The 16,668-nt window shown below is 39.7% G+C and overlaps 1 protein-coding gene across 2 annotated transcripts in view; it reads right to left on the bottom strand.

The window, feature by feature from the left end:
• The window catches only part of ADGRD1 (adhesion G protein-coupled receptor D1), a 161,279-nt gene that overhangs the window by 57,526 nt on the left and 87,085 nt on the right, over positions 1-16,668 (bottom strand). For both annotated transcript variants that reach the window (XM_030026639.2, XM_030026640.2), the window contains one exon: positions 14,770-14,893. In XM_030026639.2, coding sequence (XP_029882499.1) covers positions 14,770-14,893 — 124 coding nt within the window. The remainder of the gene's footprint in view (positions 1-14,769; positions 14,894-16,668) is intronic.

The following is a 16,668-nucleotide window of genomic DNA, read 5'->3' as shown; positions in this document are numbered from 1 at the left end:
TTCATCCTAAATTAATCAGAAAGTGTGCTTTAATTTTCCATGCAAGTTCTCATAAAAGAATGACAAAAAAGCCACACCCAACAAAGGGAGCCAGGCAGTATTAATATATAATAAGTAGAACAGAGCTAGGCAGGAAAAAGTTTTCTCATCTCAGAAGAATTTTCAAACATTTTTCCTGACTTGAATTTGGATAGAGCTGACATTTTCATAAACTGAACATTTGGGGAAAAAAAAAAATGTAGTCAATCAAAAAGTTTTAATTTTGATGCTTGAAATACTGTGTTTTTATTTCAATGTCTATTCGCTATAAATTAAATTCCTAGCTGAAAACTCGTTCTAAATATTTATTTATTCTGAAAAATACTGAAAGGAATAATATATTTTCCAATTTTTTTACAGTAACTCTATCTAATAAAAAATAATCCTTTCTCACAGTTTGGGATTTTCTATTATTTTCCGCACACACAGTAAAAATTCCCCCCCAAACAAAGTATTACATTAGAGATTATCAAACCCAACAGGTCTACCAATAAACTTCCCATTAAAATTTCTTTTAAAGGAGAGAAATAACATGCCATGTGGTTATGAGAAAAAAAAAATTTTAAATATAGACAAAAATGATGTGGTTTATATGTACATTTTTCTTGTAATTATCTGCCAAGAGTATCGGCTCACGTGCAGTAAGTTTTACAGCAGAATAGATTGTGGCTCGCTTAGCAATCTGAGAACTATTAAGCGATGCAGCAGCAGCATTGAAAGACAACTGTTGCTATGGTGTTACAGTTCCTAGGAAATATGATGCAGCTCTTTAGTATTTTTTCTCTTTCAGCCAAAGACACATTTCTTTTCCCTGACTTGGATAGCATCAATTACAGAAACAAAAGGGTTCTGTGTGCTGGACCAGCTTAAAAGGTCCATATAATTTCTACAAAAGAGCTCCTATCGTCCCTCATGCCCCAGAGAAGCCATGTATAGCCATTCTTCACAGATTATTCCTGTAATAGGAATAACTTGTGTGGTAAATTGGACAGTTTAGAAGTGATTTCCTCATCAGGGATATTCATGTCCAAAATGCATGGACCTTATTTCCTGATTGCTCCAATACACATCCCTTTCTCTTGCTACAGGTGGCTTGCAGTTCTACGGAGGGAGGAGGGGAGCAGAGGAAGCTTTTCCAGCTTCAAGTCACTCAAATAAGTATTTCTCAGCAGTTCAAGGCTTTCTTTCACTCCCAACACCTGCAGCCAGAAAATGTTCCCTACAGAGGTCAAAGCTGCTCAGTGCTCATTTAGATTTACAGTGGTCTATCACACTGTTTGCACTGGCAAAGGCGGATAAGATCTGCAAAAGAAAGGTAATGTCTTTCTATCACATACAAGTACAGAAGATACAGGGGATCCATCTAGTGGAAATGGGCAAAAATCAAAGCCTTTGTTTTTTCTGTAATAATCCAAGAGAAGATAATGATCACACAAACATCTTTTTCTAACTAATTTCTATCATAACTAACATGCCTCTAAGAAAGTCTTTCGCTGGGTTTTAGCTCAGTCTTCCTCCAGAAACCTCTGCAGGGCAAGACAAGACATGAATCAAGGTCTCCCAAGTGGAGCCTGTATTACTTAGAAACGAAAAAGGAAAAAAAAATCCCTTATCAACAAAATACAGAAGATTAATTCAAACGTAAAATAACCTACCGAGGTCCCTGCATCTATGAACTGGAAATTGTTCTTGCTCTGGTAAATGCAACCAAAATCTGATGATGCTTTAAGAATGACGCTGATAAATCAACACCCACATCAGTCTGGTAATGATGATTTCAAAAGCAACGTCACTGTAGTTCACATTCTCATCTTGCCTACTGTGAGGGACAGAAAGCCTGTAGGTAGTTTTGAACCATTTTTTGTTTATTAAGAAGAAGGTGGAGCCTGCGATAGCTGTTCTCAAACTGAACTGTCAAGTTGGAGGGGTACAAGAGAGCAGTCCCTGTCTACAGCAGCTCCAGATGGTGAAACCAGCTCCTTTCTGTGGGTGATATGAATTGCAGGGGGAAGGATACAGCATGAAAAGGCGGCCAGGAATGATTTCCAGGGTGTGGGGCCTCATTTCTAAATACAGGTATATGGTGCGGGAGTGAAGAGAACCTGTATTTAAAATATCAGGTCTCTACTAACTTCTCACAACCCAGCTGTTACAACACAGCTGGATGTTGTGTGTCTGTGTTCACATTGTAAAGGATAACAAGCATGCAATTTTTTAGAACTACCTGGATTGTCAAAGCATTGTGCATCAACAATTAAGAAACAGTTTCCTATAAATTCCAATGCTCTGATATGAGCTGATTTCATCTTACTTCAGCTTGTCTTTTTGAAAATTTTCAGACTTCGTGCATGACATGGAATATAAGACAGTAATTTGGGATGATCTTGTAGTCAGCACAAAAATGCTAATCAAGCTGTAATGCTATTACTAAAGAAAATCGCATTAAAATGTACCAAATAAAACATTGAGCAATCTGTGAAGTAGTCCCAGGAGCCTGATTCTCACGCTTGTCCCAATCTACATTAAATTATTCTTTTCTTCTAAAAGGTTTTGCTTCTTTGAGTTTATACAGTCGTTCTCTTACTCTGCAGCAAGCTGAAAAGCTAGGAAACAAGCTCATGCAGTCTTGAGTGTTAGTAATAAGGAACACTGAAAGGCAGATGTTTCTCAGTTTCACCTTTGACAAACAGTCAAATCAAAAATTCATATTCCATATAAAGCTCCCATCCTTTTAGTCTAGGCTGTAACACCGTTTACCTTGCAAGTGTCGCTAATAGCATGGACCAAGATCTGATGGTTTCAGTAGTTACGTCCATCTGCAATATTATAGTCTATTGTCTTACCCTCGTTCTCCCTCATAAAAGTAGTACATTGCTCAACATTTTTATTTTGGAAACTCGCAGGCAACCGGATGGCCTGAGAAATGATCCTGGAAAGATACCAGTTCAGACTCCAAATATATATTTTTCCTTTATGATGTTGTTAATAACAAAAAAATGAGTGACATCTAACTCCTCTGTTTAAAAATAACTGCACAGGAAGATGAAAATATAGTATTATAATGGGATGGTACTTTTCATCTCTGGAGTATCTGGAAAAGGTCAGCTGAGGCTGAAAGACTTGTTCAGTACATTCAGTAAAATTGTTTGATCTGTATCTAGAACAGAAAACCTACTTATTTACGTAACATTAATGAGCAACTGTATATACAACACAGCACAACAACCCATCAGAAAGCTAGATGGCCTACAGGAACACAAAATAGCAATGGGTCAAATCAGAGCATCTGATTTGATTTGGGAAATACAGGGCGGTCTCTGCTCAGAGTCCCCTTCCAGGTGTCCCCTTCTTTTGTGTGAAATTTGCACTCCTGTCCCTTTTTCTCATTATCCATCTCTCAGGCAGTTGACTGCATGTTTTCTGCTTTGCAAAGGGGCTACTTTTGGCTTTCTCCAGAGAAAGGGGCATTTTGGGGAAGTACTAGTCTAAAATTTTCTTCTTTACATATTGCAAAATATCCCTCTATGTCTGTCTTTAGAGGCAACACATCAGACAAAGGGCTGAGTTCAAATACTTAAGGTTTGTCATAGCTGATCCTGAAAGGGTTTGTCCGTATACCAAATTACAACTTCACAATTTAGCCATCAAAAGCAGTAATTTCATTGTCTAAACTACTTTTGAAATCTCTTTTCTGAAAAGCAGTTCATCTTCTTCCCAAAAAAGACAAGTTCTTGAACCAAAAATTGTTTCACAGCCTTAAAAAGAGAGGCCTGCAATCTAAGGACTATATCATACCTATCATTTGTATTTTACTGTTACTTACTGGTAGAACACAGAATGTGGTATTTTTGCATGTGCTTATATAGTGTATACATTTTATGAAACCAAAGTTATTTGTTTACTGGTGGAAATGTAAAACATGGCAATTGTATTTTGCCCTAAGTCCAAACATAAGAGCAAGTTATATTTTACTGTCCCTCTTGGTCAGCTTTCCATCTCAAAGAAGCATTCCTACCATGAAGTTCCTTACAATGATGTATGTTTTTTACCCTGTTTATTGAACCAACTGAGATCTGCCACGAGATGATCAGCCGCTGGCCTGGGCTGAAATCTTCTCTCAAACCCTTCTGCAAAGGCTTGAAACAATATCTTATGAGACATTTCTTGGGGGAAGGGAAGGGAGGAGATGTAGGAGTGAAAAATTAAGGCTCAGCCAACCCTATTGAAGCTGCACCTTTAAAATGCAATCTGAATCCAATTAAGAAAAGGATGAATAATTAACTTTGGCAGCCTGAGTGTTTCAGAGACATTAAAACGCTGGCCTTGGCTGATGAAGCTAATGGTTTTAATTGCCTCCAGAAAGGCTGCTGAAATTCAATTTCAGTCCAGTGAGGCCTTTATTTATATATTAAACAATAATAACAATACAAATCTCTGTTTTCCTTCAGCTTGCCAAGCACTTTGTTAGGTACATAACATTATGGTTTTTTCAAATTAACATCTGTGTTTAGTTCAGGAGGCTCAGTCTACTCACCGAGACCACAGGAACAATTTTGGTGGGGCCATACTTAATGGCACTGCACAATCCCTTCTCACAGAAAAAAAAAATTCTAACTTAATTCAGAGACTTCTTTTCTCAAGCCACAATGTATCAGATACCGCAAGTTTAGAGAAAAAAGGCCTCCGAGAGTCAACGCTTTGCAGCGCAATCATCTTTATCAGCCATTTCCAGCAGAACTGCTTTTGAATTCCCATTCTCTGTTAACTCCACAAGTCCTAGTGATCAGCAATAAAGTGCTACAAAAGGGGCTTTTCAGGATTAAAGGTACATTTTCGTACAGCCAGCCCAGCCTGGTGGCCGCCTATTTAAAACTTTTCACTGTGATATGAAAAATTTAGAATTTTCCAAAGATCTCTGCCAAGGTATTAATTAGTACTTTTAAAAGCCCACATCGTCTTTTAAAGTAGTTCTGGGCAAGATGTCATCAAACAGTGGGTAATCTGCTCATTATAAATCGCATGCAGCAAGTTTTTAGTTCAAATGAAGCCTGAAGGAAGCATGGCAGGGAGGAAGGACTCAAGTTGTGAAGTGGTACTATAATAAAGTTTGGGGATCAGAAAAGCAGTTATTTGCAAGTTCTTCCTCATATCTCTGTTTGTGTAGCACTAAGCAGTGTGGTTTTTCTGCCTTCATTTCAGGCCTAAGACTTGCAGTGTTTCTCAAGAAATGGCAAATGTGATATTTACAGCAGACTATCCTCTGTGAAACTGAAAACTGAAGGAGCTACTTTTGCCCGTACACCTAAGACTTGTACATCTGTTTTCTACTTTCTGTTCCAGCAAGAGCAGACTCATCCTATTCTCCAATTAACAACCAAACCAAAGTCCATCGGACAGGGCTACGAGGAGAATAAAACCCAGCGTGGGTCCAGCAGGCTCTTGCAGGCAGAGAAATGATGGTCTCTTGCCAGGCTCTGAGGCTGAGATTTTTCAGAGCAGTTGAGGATAATTAAATACCCAGCTCCCAGTAAAATTCAATGACAATTAGTATGTCTACCTCCCTCATCCCAGGCTTGGGCTTTGATTCAGAAATGTCCATTTCTATTCAGGACTGCATTTAGCTGTGGCTTGCACCGCAGCCAAGAGTCTCCAGGTATCCAGCCCTGAATTTCCCCTACAGCGCGCTTTGGGGAGAAAGCGCATAAAAAGGCCAATACTGGAGACAGACTGAACTCAAGAGTACAGAGTGACTCCGTTTAAAGATATTCAGCAGAGAACAGTGATGGATAAAGGTGCAGTATCATAACATTTTTATACTGCATGGGGAAATCCTTTAGTCAGGAAGAAGACCTAGCTGCCAACTGGCTCAGTGCTTTCATTTTCACCATAGAAAGGAAGCCTATTTTATTTTGTTAAGTATTCTGATTAAAATAGAGTCCTGTTTCATGCTCCTCAAACAAAAGAGTTCTTTTGACCATTATAGCACTCTTAAATATTTGTCCTTTTCCAAAATAAAAAGTCATTTTTTATTCTCCTCTGCTGAGTGAAATTCAGTAACTGCCAAACAATTCTCTAAGGAATTTGAGGGGTTTAGTCTCCTGCAGCATTAGTCCAACTTTTCCCATGTAATTCTATGGGATTAAGGACAGAACCAGAAAGTCTCCTATTTCCTCCCATTAAAATTGACAGAGCTGTACTGGCATAGGAATGGAATAGCAAAAGTATGAACAACGGCTCTGAGTTAAAAATCAAGATGAGTGCTCAATTTTCAGGAAAGATGAGCATAAGCATAGGAAGGACAAAAGAAATATGATGCACAATCATACTGTGAACACATCAGTGAGATGTGTTCCTCCATGGGGACAACATTCACTGCAATAAAATGGAGGGGGAAGTGGAGAGAGTGAGAAAGAGCAAAGAAAGTTTACAAAGCAATTCTAGAATAAACACATAGGCTGATTTGTCTTTGTTCATCTGATGGGTAAAGGCTGTCTAAACTGTCTGTAGAGATCTCTTCAGTTAAATAAACTGTCGATGGTAAAAAACAAGGACCAAAAAAATTGCAATGCCTATCCAATTTTTAAATATGCAACACAAAAGAAAAATTACTGGACTAAGGCATTATTCTTTTTATGTTCCCAGCAATGAAAAGCATGCTGAGAAAAGTAATTATATTAAAATTACAAAACAGCAGAAATCGGAGAATGCCACATTATTTCCATTTCATTGTCCTATTAGAGTGTATAATCTGAACCTCAGCTGGCTGAAAAATTTAAGACAAAAGGTTATCATTTCAGATTGCTATTTTAATGCCCCCTGAGTGCAATGTTTGATTAATAACTGCAATATTGGATTTAGGAAAAGAATGCTCCAAACTTACAAATTACACACCTATCCTCCATATTTTTAAAACATTTCACAATATTAGGACATTTTCAAAACGGCCTTTATAAACATGGATAGATGCATTTCGTTCTGTCAGCCATACATTGTCAAAACTTGCTGTCAAACTCGGCTCTAACAGTGAAAAATAAAATAAATACAGACATATTGCTCCAAAGAAGAAATTTGGGATGTCTTTCCTTTTGTAAATAGAACCTTACAGCCAAATCCGCAAGCCTTTTCAAAATCCTGGGCTCCCTAAAGATGCTATGGATTGTCTCTATAGCTCCAGCAGCAAGATCAGACATTCTTAAATATTTTTCCCTTTATAAACGCTTCTCTGCTTTCAAGGCCATTGGTAGGCAGCTTGAACTATATTGATTGATCCTCCCTTCTGAATTATGGAACAAGAGCTACAAACAGGATGAAAAACAAAGTCATTTCTAGCTTTAGAAGTGCAGAAAATATGTTTAAAAACCTGAACAATTTCTACCACAGATTGTACGACAGTATTACTTTGCTGGAAATGTCCATCCACATGTGAACTTTATACTAGTCATTTTTATATCCACACAGTTGGAAAAGACAGAAAGAGGAAAAAACAGGAGAAAAAAAACCCAAAACAATTTAAGAGAATGGTCTAAGAGCCATAAATATTACAGTTGTGTCCCGCATTGGTCACCTGGGGGAGGGGGACCCGAACCTCAAACTCTATTTTGCTGTGGAAGACAATGATTTCCCCTTTAAAATGATTTTTGAACTCTGGGTCCCCAGGTGTCCACCATCCTTTTGTTGAAATGACATTTATGTGGCAGATGGTACAAATAGCCTGGCATGCTTTGTGGTTGTTGGATCACTATAAAAATAAAAACTGCCAGATGGCTGGCATGTTTCCTGGCAGGAGCATAGGGCCCCACTGACTGATGAGAGGAAGTAAAGCTGCCCAAAATAAAATAATAGCGTCTGAATTTTCTTTGGAGTTGAAATGCTTTTGAAATGCGGCTTACTCCACGTTAGGTTTGATTCCTGCTGTCTAGGAAGCACCTTGTGACATCCCTCTGTCTGCGCTCACGTCTCTCCTTTGGATTTCATCCTTGCCCCCCGCCGCGGGAACGGGACCTCTCCCTCCCCCAGCGATTTCCCCTCCAGCGGGAGGTACCGCTGGGTGCTGGGTGCAGGAGATGGCTTTGCAGGTTGAGATCTCCCCAGGCTTTGCGCCAGCAGAAGATGCCTGCTTGAGGGAACATCTCATCTCCCATCCGCTGCTGTTCCTGTCCAGCTTCAAGCCTGCAGCACAGCGGAGGACTGTTGTACTACAGTACTACAAGAAAAGCACCGCAGGGAGCATATCACCCTGGGTGCCCTCTGCTTGGACTTTCTCCAGAAGCAGCAAACAAAAACCAGTGTAAACACATCAGACTAAATGGATTATTTATTTTTCCTACCGCAGTGATATTAAGGCACCATTGTCTCCCTAACTATAACATTGCAGGGCAGCTGGCAGTACAGGTTTGTTCTGGCTGCACCGGATGAAGCAAAAGCTGGAACGTTGTTCTCTGGATCAAGGAAGGAGAAGGACAGACACGAACCCCCAAGAGTGCAGCTTTAGCAATGATTTTCTATAAGAACTTTTTTTACTCTACCTCAGTTTCCCCCATCAGAAAGAGAAGCTTGGTCAGCGCAATGAGTTTCCCAGAGGAGGGGTACACGAATTAGTTAATAGCTGCACAACTACTCTGAATGTCCCACTGACACGTTTTATTGGGGAGATGCAACTGTAAAATTCTAAATCTTACTAACTTGATCAGAGATCTGAAAAGACTTCTCAACAGAGTTTCCAAATTCTGACCGTGTGCTGACCTTAATTACATCCATGCAACTTCACGAAGGTAATCAAGGGCTGGCTTGGTAATCAAGGAACATTCTGCTCATCTTCAGTCATATTTTACCTTCAATTAACTTTTTTATTCATTTAAACCAGATGATGATCACTAATCTCCAAAACTCCAAATAAATGCTACCATTTCTCAAGTTAAAACCGACATGATAAATGAATCTCAGCAAGCAAGCATGAATTTGGGCCAGCCGTGATACAGACATAACAGCAGAGTGATAAAGACACAAATAATTTCGGCATTCCACATGGGCCAATTCATCAGCAGGCTAACAGGTCAGTGCCAGGCTGACATCTGAGCACCACATGGTTGTAAGTTTTTCCAAGATGGTTATTTCATTCCTGAAATAAACTTGTTACAACTGTAAATGCCCTGCATCACTGAAAGCAGCTAAACTGCATACATGGCTCTCAAGCTAATCAGCAGTATTGTTCGTACCGTTCTTTCACAATCACTGTGACTTTAGTGCGTTCAAGCTCTTGCTGAAACTAATATAAAATCTGGATTAGCGTTCAACTACACTTGTAATCTGAGCTCGGATTTAGCCAATTCACAGCATTCAAAGTTCTTTTTTTTCCACACACTGCTGTATAGCACACAGATATGAGTGGAGGTTCATTTTTCACATTTAAGTTAAAATTCCAGAATTTAAAATTTTTCTTTGTGACCTCTCTCTTTCAATTTCTTTCTCTGAAATATTGGAATAAAGATGCTTTTTCATCTCAGCTGATTTCAGTCTCTGGAGATTACTTCCAGCTGGCATACAGTAGAATAGTGAATGAATTAATCTAACCTGTTTTGAGTAAAGATCAAGAAGAAAAATCAAGAACTCGCAGCTTGTTCTTAAGAACTTTCTTGCATTCCTATGCTCCCTGGAAATTAGACCCACCTGACAGTTTGCTCCATAAACGTCTAACAATTTGTCAGCATTCCTCATCTCGCAATACTTCAAGTATTCAAGAGAAAGCACCGTTAGATGCAAGATATCCTACAATTTTGTTCCTATGAATGTCTCACTGAAACAAAATGAAATCTATGTGAGACATTGTAATTCCTCCCCAAGCCAGGTGCATAAATTATTAACATAGTCCTGTACCTTATAATAAAATTGCAATAATAAAGAATCTTGAGAATACATAAAGGCCTTTATGCCCATAAGAAATGCACAAACTGTGTAAATATACTTAGAGATCTGTTGGATATTGGTGAAAGCGTGAAAATGAACTGGACCAGTACTAGCAGGAAGGGAGGCACTGGGGCAGGTCCACAGTGCATCAAAGTTGACAAGGTCCAGATCATGCTATTGTTCTGTAAGTGGATAAAGCTAGACTTAACCATGTGAAGAAACAAAGAGAGGGAGTTAAGCAAGGAGATTCTTGCTCAAATTTAGCATAACTCAGAAGAAAATGTCACCGCCCTTGACAAATAGTTATCACACAAGCTCTGCTCTCTGGTCAGTAGAAATGCTCACCAACAAGTATTTAATGTGGCAAGTTACTTCTGAGGAAGGTCACTTATTTTCAGTATTTGCTGCTTAGAGACACCTTGGCTTCTTCTGAACTCAGAGAGTATGCTGTATTCTCTGGTTGTGAACAGCAAACTTTAAAAACCTGCAATGTCTCATTAATGGAAAGCTTATGTTTGGGGAAGGGGGGGAGCTTAAGCAAAAAAGAAACTCAGTCTCGTGAAGGGGAGCTGAGAGAGTCAGAACACTAATCTCACTGAACTGGTCTCAAAAGTTCATGGATTTCCACATCAACAGTGTTCTCCCTAGGGATGTTCTCCCAGGTCTGAAGCTGCTGCATATATACTAGTCTGCATTATATCCCTTTAGAATTGTCAATAACCACCTCTTTTTCTTTATTGTTTTCTGTGCATCTGCCTGCCTTTCTGCAAGGGGTGGTAGAACTATTCATACCTGGTTTTCCTGTTCTGCTGACCGGTGCATTCGGTTAAAGGCTGTTATGGTGCCCTTGGAGGGGGTGTCTGCCTGTTTGTGCTACCCTGAGAGCTGCACTTATCTGTACAATGGAGAGAAAGGGAAATGATACTTTCCATAGGAGAATGGAAGTACAAAGCACCCAAAGTAGAATTCCCATGAAGAATGAAGTCACTTTTTTTGTACCAAAATACAGCTTTTGATGAAAACCTCTCCAGTTTTCAGGCAATCCATTTCCAATAATTTATCTATATTTTTCATGAAAAGCAGACCCCTTTTTGTAAGAAACAGAATCTAGACAAAAAAGAAACGTTCTGTCAAAAATTGTGTTCACATGGAAAAAATTCATCCACTTCTATTTATATGGCCACAGATATATAATAGCTATATAAATAGAACTGTTCATATGTAGGCAATTGCATACTCCCACCCTCTCCTTTTCTTTTCTCTTGCCATTTATGAAAAAAAAAAAAAAAGTTCAAGATCAAATATAACATCATTGTAACAATTTCTTAGAGCACTGACAATCTAGTATTCCAATGGTGATTTATATGGGCCCTTTGAACCTTGGCTCATGAATTTCAGAACATGGTGAATAAACATATATATGTGTTTAAAATCCACAGCATTTTAACATTTACTTAACAGGGTTCCAAGGACGCCTGGGAGAAGTTTCCAGTTGTCTAGTTGATTCAGTAGGCTCTATTGCTTAGACATGTGAAGCAAATACTTAGCAAATGTTTTAGGAATTTGTAATGGAGCATAGTCTGCTTGTATAGCTTAAAAGCCGGGCGGCTTGTCTTTGCTCAAATCTTAACTTCATGCCAATTACACAATGAGGATAACGATTTTTTTCAGTGGTTAAAAAAATTAGTACCACAAGATAATCCTAAAGAGTCAATTTAAAGGGTATGTCTTGATCAAAAATTTGGATGAGATTTTCTGATAAACTCTGAGAGAGGGACTACACAATCGCCAGACCAGAGGAACTGGAATTAAAGCACATTGACGGGATGACATCCTCATTGGCTTGTTAGCGGCAACATTACCTGAGACTCCACATGGGCCCACTCTCATTGCCACCTCGCTGTAACATCAAGCTTGTGCAGGTGATGGGAGGGCAGGGCAAAGCAGTCGTGTTGAGGCATGGTTCAGGTTCAGTGCTCCTCAGACCAGTGAACCCAAATTTCTCCATACTACAATGCATTTACAACTTCTGCCTATTGAGGTGCATGCAAAAATTGGTTTTAGGTGAACTTTAAGAGGTTAGAAATGAAGGCATATTTTCTCCCTAGCCTGCACAATCTTCCACTGAAATCTGCAGCAAGCGTTTTGAATTCTCATGGATTTGCACTAGGAACATATGGACTCTATACTGGAAATACTCCTCTCACCTTTCAGCATTTCACTTTTCCTGCCAAAAATTTATGAATTCCCTCCTTTTGCTGTTCAGAAGTGGGATGTTAGGTGGAAGGGGCCAAAATACAACAGAAAATGATGGGAATTAAGCTTCCTTTCAAAAATACCGAACTATTTTATACAGACTTTTACAGTACTATGTCACATATGGAAGATTTTTATGCATCAAAGTGACTATCTGTGTGTCTCACACATCCACATAACATCTCAGCAGCACCTGCATTTTGTTTTCTAAATTATCATGAAGGGGAAAAAAAGCAATGCAAAAACATTCTGCACAAACTTTGGCAGATGCAAATGCATTAGACCAAAAAGTTAAGAAGGTAGAAATTATTGATATAGAACCATTAAATGACTGTGAGGAACTGGACAGTCCATTCCTGTCCAGCCTTTCCTAGTTATGCGTTTCAGATCTCTTTAGGAAAGCTTGATTCCTAAGACTTTGATATGAAATATATTTGATGTCCAATTACTAATATTGCATAATATTAAAACTTATTGCAGCATCCCATTAATCATGACAATCTCAAATCTGTTTATTTGGAAGTTAGACCTTTCAGAACTATTCCTCAGTGGAGAACTGACTAATCTTTACATGGCATTTAATTGGTGGACGCCCTGTTTAATCCTGACTAAATCCCCATATACTGCTCTTTAAAACAGGGTTAATAATAGCACATTTCTCCCATGCTACTTTTGTCTCACAAGATGGGAAGCTCTTCAGGCAAAGCTGCATTTTATTATCAGTAGGAAGAGTTCCTAGAAAAATGATACTTGGAAACCAGCTGGGTCATTAGGTGCTTTACAAGTAATAAAGATAATAGTGGTTAGATAAAAACTGGGTGACCTGAACAAGCTACCCCCCATCTTCAAGTGGTTAGACTAATACAAAGGGCTGCGGGTGTTAATTAAGCTCTTTGGATAGCAGACCATCTTGTTCTAAACTGTGACCCTGACTTTGATGGCATTACACCATCTAACCAGGATTACCAGGTGAGTAGTTGTGCTAACAGTATTACTGAATCGGTAACTACTAAGAGCAGTCTGGGATGATTCATTCCTTGAAAAGACTTTGGTGCTGCTCAGTGGTATAACCCTGATTAGAGTTCCCTTACACTATAAGCTGACTTTTGTAGCTAGCTGCAGGAACCTCTCTGCCGCCTTCACGAGCACACGCAGCCCATCCTGCAGCAGTAGCTGCTCTGCAAAGCTACTGCCTAAAAGAAGAGCAAACCCATCATTCAAACCAATTAACAGGATGCTGAGACATGGCCATACAGTCAATGCATCCATGTCAACAGAGCTGACAAAACCCCTCTAGCTGTACCACAGAGGACACAACGCTTGTTAGCAGCACACAGTGATAAATGTGACAGTAGGACTCCTACTGAAGGTCTTCTTCAGTCTGACAATTTATATTATTAGGATTATGTCTGTAGAAAGCTGAGAATGTGCCAGAGAGTATAAATTTGACAGACAATTAGTCAACGTTTCTTTAAATGTATGGTTTGTAAATTATTTCTATTATACATTCATTATTTATTAACCAAGGGTTGTCTGAGCAGGGTTTCATCACTACCTCCATTGGATCCTCCCCGATGGTAGCACACCCAACTAAAGCGGTAAAGACGTATTTCTTACGCTCATGGCATTGCTGTCTGTTTGTCCGCTAAGATCCAGGATGGGGTTGACCTTGCCTGGTGCTGAGTTTTGGAGAGGGATTCCTTCAACAGGACAAACCAGCACTTCACCTGCAAGGAGCAGACACTCTGCTCCACCTCTGAGGAAATCTCAAGGCATCGTAAGGTATCATGAAGAGAAGAAAACGTCTAGTGAGGAGAGCAATGTGTTTGCTATCAAAGCTTCATCTGAAACCAGGGACGAGTACGCATAAGAAGCATAAGGTCCTGGATAAACACGGAAAGTGTCGTATTCCAGCTGAAAAGAGGCTTGCTCGATAACTCTTTGGTCAAAGGAGCTGAGCATAGAGAAAACTGTACATAAGGGGTTCACTCTCACTCAACACTAAAGCATCATTTTGTTTCTCATGCTCTTTCCACACAAGCCCCTGCTTGGCAACAAGGTGAAGAAACAGCAGTGAGGAGGTACTTGGAAAGCTGGCAGAGACAATGGTAGGGGCCAGCTGGCAGCAGAGCTTGCTTCACATGGGCTTCAAGCTCAGCTGTCCATATTTCACAAGTCTAGTTACCAAAGCCCTTAAACAGCCACATCTCAGCTGTCTCTGTCTTGAAAACGAATCATAAAAGCCAGGGTCAGCTGTACAATGTCCTCTACTGCTTTTCCTGCCTAGTACTTTAAGAAATCATGCCAAAAGGGTGAGAATAAAGTAAAGAGAATTCCCACCTACCATAGATGTGTTTCATTTCATGCTCCATTTTGGTTCCCAGAAGTTTTAAAACATAAATACAGTCAAGAAGTATTAAAACATCATCCCAGAAAGCAAGATGTGGAATAAATCTGAGTTGGGCAAAAATGAGCCCGCTTTCAATCACTTGCTGATGTGATGTGAGGATGCAACTGATGTATTTATGCTTCATTTTTAACAGACAGATTTACCCCTTTGCTTAATCTTACCTTCAGAGGCACCACTTGCATCAGAATGGCGAAGTTAGTGAGGTGGTTACAAAGACACACTGAGTAGTTGAGGTCCCCACTCTCACGCACACAACCTTCATTAGACCAAACACCAGTTCCATTGCTGCAAAGCACACAAAAATGGAACATAATCTCTGTCAAAATGCATCTTCCCAGGTTAATTTGACATGCATTGTACTATACAGGTGATAAAAAGGCCTGAAAGCCATCTCAGGCTGGAGCATCCACAAACACTGCTAGTGTCTTCTCAATTCCATCGTGAAAACAGTAAAGGAAAATATTGACCGGAACAGAGCCCAGATCATACCCCTACATGAATGTCTCCTGAGATTTCTTCCCAGTTTTATAACCAACGAACGATAACTCCATTTTTTCTTTATATTGTGCAACCCGTTTATGGCATTTCACCTAGACCCAAATTTCTGTATTCTGAGAACGATAATATCAGACAAGTCAATAATCTCGCAAAAGTCAAAAAAGTCTGTGTATCATATCTGCTGCCTCTCCCTTACCCACTGTCCCACTCATCCTGTCAAAGTGATTTCTAGTGACCCATCCACGTCAATTGGTTTTTGTCACTTCATCCTCAGGGGTAGCCAGAGCAGCTCCTGCTCCATTGAGGATACGGTGTGTCCTGGTCCCAGGGCTGCGCAGGAAAGTGATCCGCATGAGTTTGCTTCTTCGTGGAGCCAGGGAAACCCAGAAACCCCTGTGCTCTCACAGCCCTGCAGCGGAGTGGGGACACAGAAGCCACGGCCACACATCTGGGGGGGCTCGGGCACCGTAGGACGCCCACCCAAACTACCTGCTTCTTAACCACTTATTACTTTTGATATTATTCTGGGTCCTGAAGCTACACTGAATGATCTGTATTTTTCTTGGTGCTTATTTTAAAGATAGGTATTACCTCACCATTCCGCTGTCCTTTGAGACCTCTTTGAGTTCTCAGAGAGAGTCTGTTGTAGGTCAGAAACCAACTGCTTATTCTTTAACTACCATGCACTAGGGAATAAGACCATCTTGACACAAATAAAATTCATTTGGAAGGACAGATTTCATATTTCAGTTTCTATCCCGAGGCAAAGCCTCGAGGGCCCAAGCCCCAGTGGAAAACAGTATAGCAACGATGCCCCAACCATATTAATTCGCTTCAGTAAAACCTGTTTCTAATTTATCGTAATTTGTGAGTAACCATAACAACGAGTAACTGCCAACAGCTGGGACAGTTCAACATACTTGAAACAAAACTTCAATAAAACAATTACAGTGACCTTCCCATGTGCATGCCGGTTAGGAGGGATCACAACATAGCGGGCCACTGCTACATCAATTAAGCTTATACCATTATGGCTCAAAAACTGTTAAACCCCATGAAATTCAAAATTCACTATCTGTATTCTTTCTGAATTGATTCAGTAAGAGCAGCATGTTTGGAAATCAAAACCAGAGTAAATATATTCAGAGCTAAAAAAAAAAAAAAAAGCTACTGCTTTTCCATAGTTCCTATTTTCTGAGTGAAATTTAAGGTGATATTTATGCCCCTTTTATTCTAATTTTCATTCAGGGGCATAATATTTCCCTGTTGCATGCATTGGCCAAAATTCACAGCTCTGAAATACTGATCACACATGGTGTTGTGACATAGGGACAGATCCAGTGAAAACAATGGCTCTGCTGGAGGTTTGCCATCTTAAAACATCCAAGCATCTGCCCAAGTGGACATACTCATGAACCAAGATAAGCCCGATTTTTATCAGTCTGCTGTTTTGATTCCAAAATTTTTCAGTCTCTCAATTACCTACCTAACACAGGGTCTGTGAATAACAAGTCTCCTATTTATGGTAAGGCGGCACCATGAGACTGTGTTTTTTGTAAACC

This window comes from Aquila chrysaetos, chromosome 9 (genome assembly GCF_900496995.4).
Source record: "Aquila chrysaetos chrysaetos chromosome 9, bAquChr1.4, whole genome shotgun sequence".
NCBI lineage: Eukaryota > Metazoa > Chordata > Aves > Accipitriformes > Accipitridae > Aquila > Aquila chrysaetos.
Note: the sequence above shows the minus strand (reverse complement) of the source record. Positions and strands in the feature narration are given on the sequence as shown.